Source organism: Passer montanus, unplaced genomic scaffold, assembly GCF_014805655.1.
Source record: "Passer montanus isolate IOZ18808 unplaced genomic scaffold, ASM1480565v1 scaffold12, whole genome shotgun sequence".
In the NCBI taxonomy this organism is placed as follows: Eukaryota; Metazoa; Chordata; class Aves; order Passeriformes; family Passeridae; genus Passer; species Passer montanus.
The window spans coordinates 5,018,150-5,037,312 of NW_024358722.1; the positions used below are offsets into that span (position 1 = coordinate 5,018,150).

The 19,163-nt window shown below is 34.3% G+C and overlaps 1 protein-coding gene across 5 annotated transcripts in view; it reads right to left on the reverse strand.

The window, feature by feature from the left end:
- The window catches only part of KIF6 (kinesin family member 6), a 158,435-nt gene that overhangs the window by 74,756 nt on the left and 64,516 nt on the right, over nucleotides 1–19,163 (reverse strand). For all 5 annotated transcript variants that reach the window (XM_039697903.1, XM_039697904.1, XM_039697902.1 and 2 more), the window contains 3 exons: nucleotides 18,882–18,987; nucleotides 17,910–18,036; nucleotides 15,602–15,814 (listed from right to left, as the gene is read on the reverse strand). In XM_039697903.1, the coding sequence (XP_039553837.1) occupies nucleotides 15,602–15,814; nucleotides 17,910–18,036; nucleotides 18,882–18,987 (446 nt within the window). The remainder of the gene's footprint in view (nucleotides 1–15,601; nucleotides 15,815–17,909; nucleotides 18,037–18,881; nucleotides 18,988–19,163) is intronic.

Sequence of the window (19,163 nt, forward strand, 5' to 3'; positions counted from 1 at the left end):
TAAATGGCATAAATAAAGAGTGTTGATCAAAGTGGGGAGGTATTGCAGAAGAAAAAATTCATAATAAAATATTCAATAATTTTAACACAACTTTCTCAGCCCACTCTGAGTGGTTTTCTCTCTTTTACTGAGCAAGTAGAGACAGCTTTGCATGTAGCTTACTCTCAGAACTTATAATAAATATGAAACATACCATATGTTTGCCCATGCTTGTATAGAATTTTAAGTGGCCTGCATAGTCTAGAGTTTCAGCAAAGCTTCCCAAACAAATAAGCTATCAATAAAAAGAAATAATTTCAAGAACTGGGTTGAATAGTTATGCTGACTAAAAATGGAGAGTCAAGTCTTCCAAGATTTTATATTGGTTTCTGCATCTAATTCTCTGTCTTACTTTCACAAATCATTTCAACTGCTCCTCAATATTAGAAAAACAAGGTTTTGCTCTTACAGATGGCCTTTGTACATGAAATCTCAAAGTGATCAAGGAAGATAAGCCACTCTTAATTTATTTCACAGTTGAAAAAAGTGATTCAGAGAGATGAGGTCACTTGTGTAAGTTCACAAACTTAGTAAATAATAAGGCTTGAAATAAAAAGCAGATGCCCTGCATCTCAGTCTAGGATCATATTCAATGAAATGTATTGCCTCTATAATGCGGTGGAAAGCCGAGTTGTTTTATGATAAACAACAGGAATAAGTGGGCTAACAACCTCAGTTAGACAATACACTTCATCACAAGCATTCAGTGAACAATCAGCAACATAAAAAGGCAAATGTTAACAGGAGCTTGTACATTGCTCTTACTAAGAAATTTCATTTCTTTTGGAATAAGAGCAGCACAAGTAATCAATGGGAACAACTGCTAACAACAACTGTCTGAAGCTTGTCTGCTTAAGCAATAAAAAAGTGAACATTACAAAACCAAAAAATAGATGATTGCATGAAGAATAAAATATAAAAAGAACTAAATACAAAAAGAGAAAGGTAAATCTTTCACTCGCCCAAAATTTACAGTAACTGCTGTTTATGACAGCAAGAACAGCCTCTATCACTTGGGAAAGGTTTACATGTTTGCTTATCTTTACTTATGTTTTAATTCTTGTTCTGAACTGCTTCCAAAGCATTTTTTTCTTATCTTCATTCACTAACAGAATCTTTAATGACTGGATAAAGACGCTACATAGAACAATGGTTATACAAAGATGGTTTATATATATTGTCATTCTGTAGTAAGTAACTACATCTATTACTAAAAATATATATTCTGATTTCTTGATTATCTGTGAGATTTGCAGCTTTTTTCTGAAATTAAGATTTTTTTTCCTAAGTATTTACTTTGCTGTCTAAAATTGAGACTTTTGCAATATTATTTATAAGAAAATGGAAATTTTAATTTTTTTTCCAAGGTTCTTACCTGATACATCACAGTATGACTTATTGCTACAACATTTCTCAATGTACCTTTTCCCTCTTAGCAATTCTGAAGTAGCCCCTCACTAGGAACAGCCCTTAAAAAAATTATTTGACTCAAAACAGCTTCTGACTACTGCTTCTCAAGCATCTGAAAATTACCAATGATTTGACCCTGAGATTAAGGGTTTAGGAAGATGAAGGCTGTGCTTATATTATTGGCAGCTATCCAGCACTACATTACAGTGCAGGCACTATTACTGAAATATTAAGGTTAGTAACTTTAGGAGAGTAGGCAAAAAACCCCTCAAAAATTCAAAACCCAAAAAACCCCACAAAAACAAAACAAAACAAAAACACAAAAAAACCCCAAACAAACAAACAAAAAAACCCCAAACAAACAAACAAAAAAAACCCCAAACCAACCAAACAAACAAAAACCAAAACAACCCAAAACCCCAAAACCAAACAAACAAAAAAAAAAAAACGAGTAAAAAACTGTGGTTCAAATTCAGCAAGTTAGACTAGAAAAAGATGAACTCATAATAGCATGCAAAATAGCACCTGACCAGTCAGATAATATGTTCAGATTTTTAGCACAATAAGTTTAATATTACATGAACTCATGTGTCCTTTATATCTGAAAATGATACCCGCACATCTATTCTAGTTTAATTGTTTTTAATGACAATAAGCATTTTTTATGTTTTACTAAACCTCAGGTTGCTAATAGGTCCTTTTAACATGAGTGGTGATACAACACATTATTTTCTATCTCAACTACTTTGTGGCTGCCTTGCCAGTAAACACTAAACAGACATAAAATGGTTAAATGGACTGTAGTAAATATAATGGTTTCACTAATTATGTGCAGTTATGGTCAATAGATTTTTAATAATATTTTTACTATATAAATAAACTACTAATTAAAAAAAGAAATTATGTAACACTGTTGTGACTGCACCTAGAAAAAATGAAGTTTGATAATTTGTGCCTTCTTCTCAGAGGCTTTTAAGGGTGATCCTTCCCCTACCACTTAACATCCCTCTTTACACTTTCTTTCCTAAAGTCCACATTTTGCAAAAAGCAGATTCCAGGAAATGAAGTTACTTGTTTGGATACAACTGCCAAAGCCACTTCCTGTACGCACTTGGCAGAAATGTTTGGGGGAAAAAAAGTCTTATGACATTTTTCAATCCAACCAAGCTGGGCATTCCATTCAGCCACACAAAACCTCAATTTAGCCCCAGAACTGTACACCAGTAGTACATCTTTAACCACTCAAAGCATTACAGTCCAGTAATAATAAATTCATTTTTACATTTCTCAGGAAAAATAGTATCAAACAGGTTCCAAACAAAAAACACACTGACTACTTCATCCATGTATGACCTGATACTATTGCATTTTTTCCACTTTGCTATTTTTCCTCTCCTCTCTCTGTACAGACTCACATGTGAATGCACTGTAAAGAGTCACTTACGAAAAGCCTGCAGAGAGACCATTCATTGGAACATGGCATAACACAGTCATTGTTATTCTTGGCATTGACACTCTTAATGCCTCATTCAGAGGCAGATAAAAAAGGAAATTTTAATGAGAAAGCCTCTATAACAAACACTTGGGCTGCTGCAACAGGAAATAATTAAATACATGATGCTCATCAGGTGTCAGTGACTGAATAATTTTTTTTTTTTTACTTTGTTAACGGGTGTTTTACCAGACCTTGTCCTGCATAATGTCCATTATGAAAAAATTAGGTCTTTGACTGTAACAACACAGTTTTTCCAAACCAAGCATTTAAAAGTATCAATAAAGAAAAAAATCTGGTATTAATCTGGTTGCTTTGACCCCAGACCAATCTTCTTCATCTTAAAGACTAGCAAATTTACCAAAAGTATCACAATTATATATGCATCAGTTAAAACTGTATCTCTTCTTCCTACAGCACTACTAACTTAAGGAAGATCTGTTAAATCTAAAATGTGACTACTCTGAGGCCTCTGCCTTTGAACCTTCCATTCTTTTTGGGTGCTATAGGAAAATTAAGGATGACAAGCAGCCACTTCCCAACTATTGTTTCTATTTTAATGCATTTGCAATTTCAAAACACCTGTTACTGTCTTGTTTCTCTGCCCATTTTCCATTCAATAACTCTTGGGTTCACTTTTCATTTCCTAGTAACTTACCTCTTCATTCCCTTGAATCTACAGTCTCTCTCATTTCTGATCTCATTCACAGCTTCATTTGGAGCACATCCTAAGCCACAAATATTTTTGCTCCTTTCTACCCTATTTATAAAAGAGAACTCCAATCCATACCTGCCCATTCCTTCTTACCCCTTCCAAATAAATTTTCTCCTCCCAGAGTTCAGACTGTCAAGTGTGAGGTACAATAACTATTGTAGTATCAATTGCTTCCACTGTCTACTCCTACTACAGTTTCCTGGCAGCTACAGTATTTTCACAAGAAAGACAAAAGTAGTATTCAGAAACACATTTGCTATTTGTAACCAGCACATGGTCTCTTAATTTATTTCATTAAACAGATAAAAAAAGATTCCTGACATTTGAATAAAAAAAGTCCAGAAACAGAATCTAAGAGAGAAAACCAATAGTCTTTTCAATTTTTTCCTTTTTTTTTGAGTTCCCCTCAACTGTTTTAGACATTATCATAGAAATTTTCAACTCAGCATTAAAGTTATTTTACTCAAAAAGTTCAAGACATGACTCAATTTACCCAAGCGTTCTTCCCCTAAATATAAATTCAATGATTTAATATTAAGAGCTACAGTTAACAAGTTCAGCCATAGGAATTTAAAAGCTTACATCTGCTCTCATGGTTGGCACCCTTCAATCTTTTCCTTCTTTTTAAAAATTTGGAGAAAATCAGACTTTTAAGCATGCAAAACAAGATAACTCTGGGGCACCTCATGAGAATGCCAACAGAGAAGACATTTCTGAAACAATAGCCTGAGCACAGATCTTCCCTTTTGTAATAGATGCAACTTCTAAGGTTTCTTAAAAAGGCAGGTCCCAAATGACTGACATTTCTAGGCCAAAGGCTTAATTTGAGAAATACTGAAGAACTGTGCCATCACATATATGCAGAGATAATTTCTGTTTAATAGACAAACAGATACTTTTTATACAAAATTAAATTTCAAACCAGTTTAAATTTGTAGCTCAATGCAGAGTACACTGCAGGAATAAAACCTTGGGCTACAAATGAATGGAAGGGTGTAGCAAAATAATTTATTTGGAAAAAGCTCTATTCATTCAGGACTTGTCAGCCACAGATTAAAACACGCCTATTTATTAGAGTTCAAAATACTACAAAGTTGTACTACAAACCTCAAGTAAACTTTCTCTTCAAGAATGGTGATGTACATTCTGAGTAGTTCTTCCCATTGTCCCATAATGCTGCATAATAATTTTGTGGGTTGAAGTGGATATGTTAATATCCCAATCTCAAAGAAGCATTTGTCAAAATTTTTAATCAAAATCAAACAGGTCATATTCAAAAATATAACTATTCCAGGCAATCTTAAAAGTTCAGAAATCCCTATCAGGGTTTTTTTTTTTTGGTTTTTTTTTTTTTCCCTTACTTTAAAAAATACCTTTATTTTTATATCCAGTTTTATTTACCATTAAATCACTCAAAGTCATACTTAAGAGCAACACATGATAGCAACCTGCAACAATTTACAAGGGAAGTTAGACATGGGAAAGAAATTCTCTGGACTTAACCTTGCTTCCTCAGACAGTAAGGATAAATAGATGAAAGTTCTAATTTACAGAGTATCAAAACATTACATGAGTGCTTGATATATGATTAGGTCCAACTGACATAATAGGGAGCTAACAGCATGCTTGCAGAGATCAACACCATTAGCTGTTTACAGACACATTAACTATAAATCCTGCTTGGTCATGCAATGGTACAATGAACCTCATGACTGCCTTGGACCTGTTTTTCTAAGCACTTATCCTTTTTCTGATTAACTTAGCTTTACAGGCTATATGCCCAAACTTGGGATTCCCCACAAGAGTTGGAGATTATTTACCTTAAGTTATTCTCATTCAGCAATGTGGATGTTTTGATCATAAGGTCAAGTTGTTGTGCTCAGAAAAAAAAAAACCGTGTAAAAGGCTGAGCTATAAATGTCTAAATATTTATAATTTTAAATATGCATATGACACATCAGACACCAGAAGTGAATTGGCTACATACATATACAGAATTATGATGGCAAGCTAAAACAGGAAGAAATAATTCTTATGCTTTTGCACTTAATCTAAACAATTAAGTAACAGATATCAATAAAAAACCTAAACTGAACCACAAGTTATCAATCAGCAGTTTATGCTGGGTTTTTACCCTTCCTGTGAATTATCTGACTTTGGAAGAGATGCAGGTATTTCCAGCACTTTTGTGCCCAGGAGGTGGTGCTGCTATCTATTTTGGCAGTGACGCAGGAACATGCCCTCTTTGTATTCCATATATTATTGAGACATACATATGGAGAAACTGGTTTGATTTCTGTTGATGACTAAGCAAAAAAAAAAAACCGCCAGTGTCTTCCTAAAATAGGGTGTAAATCATAGATACATAGAATTGTTAAGGTTGGAAAAGATCTCTAAGGTCATCTAAGTCCAAGATAAAGGTCACCAAGTCCAACAGTCAACCAAGCATCACCACCATGTTCACCACTAAACCACATCCAACTGCTGTATCCACACTTTTTTGAATGCTTGCAGGAATGAAGCACCCATCACTCCCCTGGCCTATGCCTATGCTCAACAACCCTTTATGAGTAAAATTTTTTCCTAATATCCAATCTAAACTTCTGCTGGCACAACTTGAGGCCATTTCCTCTTATCCTGCCACTTTTTACCTGGGAGAAGAGGTTGACCCCCATCTACAGCCTCTTTTCAACTAGTTGTAGAGAGCAATAAGGTCCACCCTGAACGTCCTTTTCTCCAGGCTGAACAACTTCAGATCCCTCAGCTGCTCCTCATAAGACTTGTGCTTCAAATACATAACAAACATTCAAGAGTTAATCTCTCCATTTAGATTTTTGGGAAAGTTTATTGTGACATCCAGCACAATAAACTGATGTTCTCAAAGGCTTTTACATCTAGGTAATAGAAGGCCTAAAATGGCAGCAGAAAACAATAGTGACATTATAATATGCATAATAAAAAAACTGCAGAAGCCTTCTAACATAGCATCTGATATTAATAGCACCAGATTTTAAGATTACATGTCTCTATTAGTTTTGCCTAGAGCTGAACTTCAGAATGCTGTTTCTGAGATGATTATTATAAGGAAGTACAGGGCTACAATAAACATTACAGTAGCTAAGATAGTAACCATAGGCAAGTTAAATAACATGAACATGCTGCAGCAATTCAAGAGCCATAAGGTGACCAAAAGGCTTGAGATAATTACAGTCAAGAAACATTAAAGACTAAGAATACTGGTTATAGCAAATTCTTGGACATTAGTATGATGATTAGGAAACAATAAAATATTAAATTTAATTTTATTTGTATGCTGAAAATCAGGAAGGGGCTCACAGTGATAGGGCTGTTTGTGTGAGCATTTAGCATAGTATCATTAACAACAGCAACAACAACAAAAACTTTCAGCAAGTGTGTTGCTCCATCATCACCAAACTACTCACCTCTAGGAAGAATATTACCAGGAAAAAGGAAAACAGAGAAACTATTAAGGGAGGGAAGATTAAACATAAGCACACTGTAACAGAACACAAAAATAGAGTTTTGTCACACTCAACTGCACCATTCACTGCATTCAAGTCAGATACAAGCGATTTGAAGAAGAGCTGGAATTACTATTAAATGCTTACAAATGTTAAACAATTTCTTCAGTCACATAACTTCTGCTACAGGAAATTGCATAATTACCTGCATGAGAAGTATCTTTGCTATGCACAGGTTTACAAAGAACAATTTCAGCTCTTTGTATAAATCTGTGTAATCATTTCAAATGCCAAAATTGCCTTAACTTAAGGAAGTATTAGACCAGCTGCTACCCTACTCTATGAACAAAAAGATCAAAGACAGTTTTCAGTGTAGTTTGGTAGATGGTTACAGCAGAGCCCTTCAGTCAAAGATCTGTGACCAGCCCTGCAATGAAAATGAGTTAGAGCTTTTATCTGACCTAGAAGTAAAATCTACCAAACTTACTGTATAAGTGTGGAAAACCAAGTATCATCCATCTATAGCTGTTAGCTTATTTCCATTTATGTGGTTACTCTTTTCTTTCACACAGATGTCAATAATGGTCTATTTTTTCTCAAATTAACCTAAATATACAATAATATAATAAACATACAATATAACCTGTAAACATAATGTTATTCTTTTGAACTATCCTTCTGAACTTAGAGCAGGGCTGAAAATTAATGAATTGGCACAGTTACTAAATAGACAATGGTACAGTTACTAAATAGATATTTCAGAGTTAAAAGTGTAAGAGAAAGATGATAAAGTTAAAAGTGTAAGAGAAAGATGATACATCAGAGGTAAGTGAACTGTGCAAGAATTTTTTTCAACAAAAGCATCCAAAACTTAAGAGCCAATTGTCACTGAGGAAAACAGGCATACAGAACTCCAATGAAAAAATTGTACAGGAATAGAAGCATGAAATTGGACTGAAACACTTGTACAAAACTTAACCTGCTTAAATGTACAAATATCAGGAAAAAAATGTTTAGTGGAAAAAAAAGATTTGTGGGATATTTCCACTAATTCCTACACTGGTTTTATATTCAAATATGCTGAGACTGGAATCTCAAGAAAATATCTGTTTCTGCCAGGAACAGAATGAAATTTTTTTTTAGGTTAAATTCACAAATAAAAGAGAGACAGAATCTAGACTATTATATTATTTGGCAGAATTAGTAATATCTGTACAGAAATATCTAGAGTTTAAGCTAACAGAAGAAATTTCTAGTATTTTGATTACCCATATGCATACATAATGTGCATGTAGTGGCTCTTTTAAAAGGCACTGTAGTCACTCGGGACTGGTGTTCATAACAACAACAATATGGAAGAAGTTTTACACAGGTATTTGCCAAACCTGACAGTCAATATATAAAGGAATTTGATCACCCTTCAAGCATGCAGAAACTTTCGGAAGCATATTTTACCTCTAAAATATCAAGAGTTGAAGAGTTTCAGCCACCAAAAAAACCCTCAAAACAACTTAAAGAAGTTAGTTTGAATGATCCAATAGCGTTTTTAGACAGCCAAAATATGGCTAATGAAACAGAAAGCCAAAAAGATTTGAAATAGTAGGGAACTTCCAAGGAACACAAGGTTATATTGAGCAGACTAATCTGGATAAAAGAACAGTAAACTAGTATAAAAATACTGGAAATTTTCCCCATCTAAACAGACTCAGGAGGAAGGCAGTAAAAACTGCCAAAAGCATTTTTAACAAGCTTCCAAATATACGTTCTACATCAGAAGAGATTCCCACTTGAGAAGTGGAAAGAACAACATGATGAGAATCTTAGAAAAACCAGAAATGTTTTGTAAAACCAGATAAATGTGAAGAAAGAAAAAGTTGTTGATGGAAGAAGTTTTTGTACATAACAACATTTTCAATATATAAACAATGTTCAGTGTCTCTGAAAAATTAGTGAAAGTACTGCAATGATCTTCTCCTCACTCTCATGATATCCTTACAAGTTACAAAATTTGCCTTTGAAGTTGTAAATGGGGACCAAGCTCCAAAGAGGAAAATCAGGGCTTCATCTCATAAAAATAACCCTATGTTCATATCTATAAACATTTAGTTAAGATGATGACAATTGTAACATGTAGGGTTTTATCAATGAATATCAATTGCAGGAGCTCACTTTAAATCCTAGAAGATGTAATTATATTTCTTTGTCACAAGGAATCCATTGCTCCTTCCAGAGATGTTTCTGAAGTCTCAAACTTCTGAACACAGTTCTTTTTTTGCTGTCCACTAACCTCAGTGAGTTCAGTTCAAAGTTCTCACCCAAGCAAAAGTCCCAGTGGACTCCCAGTGAATTCCAACAAAATAAAGCTCTTGGAAACAGTACAGATAGAAGAATAGATATAAAAAAAACAAACCCCAAACAAATGAAAGAGCAAGCCCCAGAAGCTAGCTGAGTTTCCTATAAATTTAGACAGTTAGTCTGTTTGGTATTTATTGCAGTCAGTGTACATTTAAGGAGGGTAATTCTATTTTAGAAATTACTCTGAGTTTTAATTTTTACTTTTTGTTCATGTCACAAGATTAAAAAAGGGAATAAAACTGTGATCTTAAAGACAAAGATACCAAATTGTCTAACAGCACATGACAGAGTAAAAAATATTCACACCTACATGCTACATGTAGCTCACATATAGCATGTGCCTCATTGATGATAGATAGCCATTCATAATTATGACATAGATTGGAGCCCTAGCAATACACATTTTATCTGATAACTTGAAATCACAGAAAATAACTTTGTTAAGCTTATCAGAAATAAAGTTCAATAAAATCATTCAAAAGCTTATGCTGACTCTTAATATTTGCTGAATTTATTTGAAGATTTTTAAAAAACAACTAAATCAAGCAGTGAATTCTGATACTTCCCGCTTGGTCCTTAAACTTGGCAATAATGCACTCTAGACTATAATCACTCTGTACTATAGAAAATATTTAATGCCTAAGAAATTTGCAAAACAGCACATCTTATTTTAAATAGTTGTTGCAAATATTTAACAGTAGCAATGAAATATGCACTACATCTTACGAGGAGCTGGTAGAAGTTCAGCTGGAGAGCAAATGGAATATATACTTTTTCCTGGACCTTTAACAGAAAATGTGGAACATAATTTCTTTTGTGACTAATGAGAAAGATCAACAGTAACTCTGAACAGTGCCCTAAATGCACCAGTGAGCTCTTTTATTCATCAGATAGCAATAAAATGACTGCATGTGTTTGTTAACAAAAGATCTGTCATGAGCACAGCACCAAGACTCTGCCCCCAAATATCCCAAAGCACTACTGGACACAGAAAATGCTCCAAGAAACATATGGGTTTGCTAAGCATATAATTTTTCTGAATGTTTGAGACCTGCCTTTTCTATGAACTGAAAGACATAGATGGAAAACCACTGATTTAAAACCTCAGTCAGTCCTTTGCATTAGAGAACTTTCTGTTTTCAGACAATAGAAAGATTACCAGCAATAGAAGGAAGCATTTTCCCCAAATCATTACTTAAATATAAAAAATAGACAAGATAAATATTTTTAAATGTCTTAATACAAGAAAAAATATGTAGTGTTGAGAAATGGCAAGTATGTGTGTTATCATCACCACTTTCATGCTATTCATAAGCATAACCTGTTTGTAGAAACCATCTCTCACATTTCTAAGCCAGCTTGTCAGCCCTTCAGCAGGAATACTTTTTTAAAATAGGTGTTTTCATAGTGTCAAGCAAAAAGTGATCTTAAAACATGAATGGGATATATAGGAGGTAAATTCTTAACAAAACTCAAAAAACTTCACAACTTCTCAGTGAAAGAAAAAGGAAATGGCTCAAACTGGTCAAAACATCATCCTAATAAAATCTTTTGAGAGAGCAAAATAATCATTCTTAAATCCATCAGTATACACAACAGTTTGAACCTTTTACTAAGATTTACTGTATTCCTTAAATGTCACAATAATCACACTGTTTTCTGGTAACCAAACTGTTTATATTTCAGGAGAAAAGCAAATCTAGCTGGAGAAAAAATGATATCATACATCTTTTATGCTGACAGACTTATCCTAAGAGGCAAGTGGCAGTCATTGAAATCAGAGACTGATTCCAAAATAAGACTTCTCCGTACAGAAGTGATATAATGCAATAAAAGTAAAATACAACACAATATTTATTACTCTACTGTCTGATGAAGTCTGATTTTTTTCTTGTTTTGCTAGACTCATTCATTCACTGATTTATCCTGAAGCTACTAATTTATTATTGACTCAACTCCAAGAAGGATTATATGTAGTTCTACAATTATATGTCTAGAAGATATGAATTACTGACCCCATTAAAGCTGCCGTAGATACTTTATGATGAACTAAATGATTATATTAAAAGCAAAATTGCTGAAGCATTTGTTATGCTCAGGTTATTATGCCAATAACTTATCTTTGCATTTTATGGAATGTTCATCTGAAACATAATTTAAATTTATAGCCAGTTATGTCTGTTTCAGATTCAGGACAGATATTATGATGCAACAATAACAGTGGCTACTATGTCAGACTAATTTTCTCACTCTCTCTCATGCAGTTATGGATTTATAAATTGGAGCACTCTGAGATGGAGGATGGGTATTAAAAGGCAAGTTATCCCCTTTTATGGTGTACCGCTTGCACTAAGATAACAAGTTCTGGTCTGTTCACTGTCTTATGCCATCTGACTTGCCAAAATGACAGCAGCAGGCAGCCTTGCACTGCTTCCAGACAGCCTGATTACCATCCACTCCTTCCTAAAAGAAGTCTTCTGGGATCCAAGAAAAAGAAATCTGACAGCATGGAAACTGGTATCATTTTTAATTAATGTAGAATTCAATGCTATGTGACCCAAACCAGTAGAGAAAGCTAGGGCATTACTAGGACACTGCATTTGCATATTCCTCTGCTGTAGCTCTCAAGAAGAACAGTGTAATTCAGAGTCTGACACATACTGAAAATAGCACAGTACAAAACAACAATGATCCACATGTCCAATTACAGCTGCTCTTAGTTAGGCCTCCAGTGGTATCACATCTCATGTTCAACAATATTTTACTAGTGACATTATTTCAAATATGATATTCAAACAAGCAGCTAAAGACATACCTGTTCAGAAAAAGGACCTTTCAGCATTAAATCAGACACAGGCAAAGAGAGCTATGGTTGCTCAGCATGAAGAAGAGAAGGATTCAGGGAGACCTCATTGTGTCCTTCCATTATCTAAAGGGACTTATAAAAAGGAGGGAGAGGGACTTTTTATATAGACAGGTAGTGACAGGATAAAGGGCAATGGTTTTAAACTGAAAGACAGTGTGTTTAGAATATGTTAGGAACAGATTCTTTACTCAGAGGATGCTGAGGAACTGGAAACAGGTTTCCCAGAGAGGTTGTGGATGCCCCATCTCTGGAAGTCAAGGCCAGCTTGGATGGGGCCCTGAGCAACCTGGTGTAGTGAGTGGCATTCCTGGCCATGGCAGGGGGTTTGAAACTAGATGATTCTTAAGGACCCTTACATAACCCAAACAATTCTCTGGAATAAACTCTTTAAAACTTAGTTTTATCAGCTGATAATATTATATAATGGTGCCCAAAAACCTACATGAAAATCAAATCTGGGTGTCAGGCCTTGTTAATCCTTGAGGCTGTACTGCCATTAAAGGCTTCTGTTTAGAATTTCAGAAATACACATGGTGGGGAAAAGGCAGAGTGTGCAGGAAGGTAAATAATACCATATGTCAAACCTTTGAAGATTTTTTATGTTCACTCAGTTTCTTCTGAAAAGACCATGCACATTCAATGCAGGATGGGACTTAAAAAGAGATAAATTACAGCTGTACCTGTAGAACATTAACCATTGTAGTAGTCACTACTCATTTGCCTTCAAAGTCAGCCTGCTGAGGGACAAATTTGGACCAGGAATTGTTTTACTGCTGTGATGAGATCAAGATAAATTTCCTGTTATCACAGATTATTACATCAAGCTCAGCACTGAAACAGTGTTACTGCCTTTCTCCTACTTCAAGAAGTGTCTGGATAGGATAGACAAGAAACCTGGTTACACATATCTTTCAAAGTAGATATGGTCCTAGATCATATGGGAAAAAATTATTAGAATATTCTACCAGAAAAATCTGTTTCTGGGCAAGAAGCTACACAATAAATCAACTGCAAATAAATAAATGGTTCTAAATATTTTTTTAAAACAAATTATTAGATAGATATTCCAACAACTATTTTGTTAAACTAAATATTTTTCCCATACTTTCTTTTGATTTCCTAATTTAATTTTCAGGATAAGGAAATGAGATAGGCAAATGGAAAACATATTAGAGACACTAGAAACACAATGTTATATTGCAATAAATCAAGCTGATAGCAGGTCTGAGAGTACAGAATTAAATTTTAAAAAAGCTAAGTTGTTCAAATAGTTAACATACCATATAGCCTTTATGCCATAAATTGAAATCTTCATAAACAATGTAAAGGATTCAAAGGGTATAAATGATGAAGAATAGCTTTAATACTACACAAATGCTTCTACCTGTGAGTTTGATACTCACTCAGACCCAAGCCCTTTCACAATCTTTAGTGAATTCTTAAAGCCTATAAACAAAATAGCATATATATGCATATATATATATATACACACAGCTCAGATGGATTTTGAAATGGATAGATAATTTTATAGTGATGAACATAATTTTCAGGCTTTCAATAGATGAAAAATGAGGCTCTGTGCTTGATTGAGAATGATGCCTCATCCAAACTTAGCAAAGGACCACAAAATGGTTTGGATTGCAAGGGACCTCAATGATAATCAAGTTCCAACCCCGCAGCCAAGAGCAGGGACATCTTCCACTAGACCAGGCTGCTCAGGGCCCCATCCAACCTGGCCTTGCCAGTGCAGGGTGCAGGTGATCAGGTTCTACAATCCAGTCATTTTGAGCTGACATGCTCAAACTTCCTACTTTACATTCAAAGAAAACTCATACGAACATACCCACACAATGTTTGTATTGATCAATACTCATAATTTGCTAATGCGTAGGTTTTTTTAAAGATTGAAGAAGTGCCACTGTATAAAAGATGTAATTATACTAGCAATTTGTTGATAAAATATAGCTGTTATTTGCTAGCATATTTCTGAGGTAATGAAAAGCTTTGTGTTATAAGGACATGATTATATTTAGTTTATACTACTGTGACACCAAATCAAATAAATTCTTCCTACAAAATGAGAAGAAGGATGGTGAATACAAACAGTAGAAGGCAAAGGGAATTCCTCAGTAGCTGAGCAACTGAAAAAATAACAAGTGTGAAAACTGACTAGTTCAATTACAATGCAATTTTAGAGGATAATTGGCAACCTTACATGGTTTAAGAGCTCCATTCCCACTAGAACTCCAGCAAAATCTTTTGTTTACAAGTAGAATTAAAAAAATAAAAAGGGACTACTACAATGGCAATAAGATCCTGTTTGTCCGTAAATGAACAGGACAAACAGGTTTGCCTTAAAAAGTTTCTACTTGCCAGCTGCCATGTCTGAGTTTCATGTTGAAAACTTTTCTTTCAGCTAGTCACCCCCCAAAAAGGCATAAAAAGCTTACAGAAATATGGATCATGAATATGTAATAGTCATATGTGATAGTCTAGGATGAGGTATGTTCTTTACTAACAAAAAAACCTAAGCACTTCTAGAACCTGCTGACACCAAAAAATCTTTTTCTTTGAACAATGTAACTAGAAAATGAAAAAAACATGAAACCATGCAAGAAAAATATAGCTACAATTATGGGAAGTTTTTTTATGTGAATTTTGAAATTAACAACTTGCAAGAATATTGTTACCAATTTTCTTAAATAACCAGTTCAAATGACGTAAGGAAAGAAAATTGCAATGTTCCACACTTAACCCTTTTCAAACAACCACTAAAAAACCTGCCGCACCTATGCAATCCATGCTAACTGGTCAATATTATTTCAATTGTTTGAGTTGCTTCTACAATGATTTAAACATTAACTTAAATCCTGTGGTATCACTTATACAGATAAATGGAAATGGATCTTCCAGGGGGAAATATTATTTCCTCATGTTTCTTAATGAATTATGCTCAAACCCCTGTTTTTTTCTGTTAATTTACTGAAAGAATCAAGGGCCGGCAACTGAATTTATACTATGGTTCCATATGGCTGTTCAACAGAGTATTTACTTAAGTTTGTAAAAGCCATCAGCAACTTAGGGGGCTTTAAATTTAAAACCCTGCATTTGTAGATACAGAATTAGCACAATATGACTAGTACTGAAAACAAAGCTTCCATGTTTTGGTTTACATTTGAAGGATATACTATAAATCATATTGGAATGATCCAATAACTGTTCACTTAATTAATTACACTAACCTGTTGCTCTGGAAAGAAAAGGTAGTCTGGGAACAGAAGAGCTGGAAACTTTGGCCTCTTTCAGACTAGAACATCTAGATGGACTCTGACTTTCTTCCAAGCTCATAGAAGGAGCCTGCTCCAAGACTGTAGAACCTGCAGAGGTGGCATTAAGCTGGGAAAGAGTATCTCGTGCTTTCTTTTTTTCTTTTTTCAGCATAGTTACCAGAATATCTGCAAAATATATTAAGGAAATTTTTCTTTAAAGCAACTATCATCATTGTTTGTCCATAAGCCTTATTTTTTTTCAAGGCAAAAAAATTCACATTATGGAAGCATATGTGTCAATGTGAAAATAAAGTCGGACATATTCTTGGCAATTATTTTCATCCACCTCAGTTTTTCCAAACAGCAGATTAGTTCTTACTAAAACAATAACAAAGTCACACATTGACCACAATGGCTGATCCCACGCAATCAACTCCTGATAAAAGCATTTATGAACAAACAGGATCTTATTGCCATTGTGGTAGTCCCTTTTTATTTTTTAAATTCTGTAATAAAAAGACTTGTAAACAACAAAAAAACCCTATTAATTTACAGTAACCTTGCAAGTATATCCCATCTGTAAGCTTTTCACAAAAGGTTCACTAAAATTCAGAAAAAGTCTTCTGGAAATTTCATGCAATAATACTGTGAGTTTACTGGAAGTATATTAGATATAAATACATTTTGCCTGCCAGCTTATAAAGGACATATAATGAAAATCCTGCATGCATTCAACTAGCATTTACTGGAAGTATATTAGATATAAATATTTTACCTGCCAGCTTATAAAGGACATATAATGAAAATCCTGCATGCATTCAACTAGCAACACTGAAGTCCCTGTGATATGATTTTTTTATATGCTATTCTTCTTAATCCTAATTAAACTTCTTAATGAACAGGAGAAATTCTAAGTAGTCTTTGGGGAATATTATTTAGACAAGGTAATAATAATAATAATAAAACACTTTCCAATTCAGTTTTTATGGTAGCTTCTAGCTACTGTAGGCAAGAGGGAACTCATAGTTTATTCAACAGCTTTCATACTTCCCACAATTTCACTTTAGTCATGTTATTAATGTTCTAGTGATGATGGACTGTCACTGAGCCACTGCAGACCTCCTAAATCATTCTTGTCTTCAAAGTCTTCCTATATTCTTTCTATTTAACTCTTACATGGATTTGCACAAGTTTCCTCCTTTTACATCTGTGAGCAAAGTTCTATAAATCTGTTGAGCACAAGTGTGTTTGATAGAGATCTTTTGCTTTTTTTCTCATACTAATGAAGTAATTCATTTCAGGAGGAAATGCTTCTGGGAATTCAGATATTAAAATTTACATCAAAAAAAGGAAGAATTTTTTGAAAGAAATGAGTTCGTGTTTTAGCTAAATTTATTTGAAATTGCACCTTGGAAAAACAAAATCTTATCATCTGTGAAAGAGCAGAAATGGGGAAGATTTCCTGACACTTCACTTTCTGACAATTTTCAGACAGGTAACATGCTGCACCCCAGTGAAACATGCCATTCTCATTTGACATATAAAACTGAGCTGGAATTCTTGAGCACAAAGAATGCCACTGAGTTTGAGCTTTACTAAAAACTGTGAGAAAACCCCTGTTACCTATACCTTCAACAATCCCATTTTAATTTCTCTGCTGTATTACAAACTTTCCCCACTGAGTAGCCACAAAGCTAGGGCTGCAGTGGCTGTGGTTTGCCACAGGTCTGCCAACCTGCTAAAATTACCTCACACCCATTGCACTGCAGTGCAGCTACTCGTGTTTCCTGTGAGGCAGTGAATGGACAAAGCACGTCTGAGCAGTCTAGCACTTTTATTTGCAAAAGATTTAAATATAAATGCAAAAAGTACAAGTTTTATATTTGTTCTAAGGGCAAATTGCCCAGTAGTCCCCAAAGCAACACTTCATTTGGCTAAAAATAACACATACAGAAAATTCTATTCTTTGCAAGGTAATAGACTGGGCTTTATATAGCATCAGTTTTCCCCTCTAAAAAGTATTTAATTTGCTTGAGGAGAACTTTTTAGGTCCACAATATTTGGTTATTGGCTGGACCATTCTAAAGCTAAGTGGTGCTTGGATCCAGGATTTTGCTTTTGGTGAAAACAGAAAGAGAAGCAGGTGCAAAGCAGAAGTCTTGCCACATAAAAGCTGGAAATTGAGTATTTCCTTTAACACAGTACAGCCTCTCTCACACAAAGAAAAATGGTTGTAAGACCATCTGAAACCCAAACAATACTTTTTTCCCACAAAGGATACTGATTTCATTGTCTCTTTGTTGCAGAAGTCCTTTCAGTTTTTCCAGTTCTTCATTACTGTTTTTTTCTTCAGAGATGTCTTGTGAGAGCAGTTTTTCACCTGAAGTCATTGGATGATTTATAATTTGCTATAAGGAGAAACAAAAAAAAGCACACCCCTTTAACTTTCCCTCCAGCTCTGTATTCGATTCTTAGAGAGTCTAGCTATAGTAAGAAAGGCAAAAACTTTCTATACTCTTGACAGAAAAAAAACATGCCACACTTGACTGTCAAATCTTGTCCATTGTATCAAGTATGAAACACATTTTTTAAAAAATCTTCATTAGCAAGGGTGCAATTTATTTTACTTTCCACACAAACTCCAGTGTTCTCTAGTATCACAGAACTTTCATTATTAAAAATACAATTAAAAACTAATTATTTAAGGACAATAAATTAAGATCAGGAATGTATATTCTATTATATTGGAAAAACTATATCCTAAAATACAGAAAAGTATTATCTTCTATAACGACACAATTATCAAGCGTATCTTGTTTTCTCGGTGATTCAGAAGGTCTTGCAACAACATGAGAAGAATTAGTGTAACAGATAAAGGGATATAGTGGTTTTAACCTACATTTTTACCTCTGTCAACATAGTTTGTCCAAAATAAAGCCTCCTTAATGCTGGAAATACAGATGAGAACACCAATCCATATGAAACAAACTTGTCTTGATTCCAGTAATTTCCAGGGCTTTTACAATTTACTGCATACTGGGATTCTTGCTGATGTTTCCACAAAAAGCTGCTGAATTTTCCCAGCTAAATTTAAGTTTTCTAAGTCTTCCACACTATTTAAAGTTCAATTGCTTTACCATTTTCCAGTACCTCTCAACTACATTGAATTTCTGTCAGTGAAATTCAACCATGACTATCTCCAAGTTATTTTCAGAGTACCACTACACTTTCATCTCTGTTTAAAAAAAAATACCTTCATATGAATGAAGCAATACTTGATCTTCCGCATGTCAGCACCAACATCCAGAGAGCTATCAGGATCATCATCCTTGAGAAATGTCTCAATTAACTCATCCAACCTGGAAATAACATTTTTAAGAGGAAAAAAATTCACAAACAAGCAGACAACTCTGCAAAGAGGCATGTCAAATACAATACAAAATGTACCAAGCTGTCTGATACTAAAAGGCTATTTTTCTTCAAGGTCCATGCATTTGAAATGTACTTCTGTTCTGATTAAAGAAACCTGGATTTG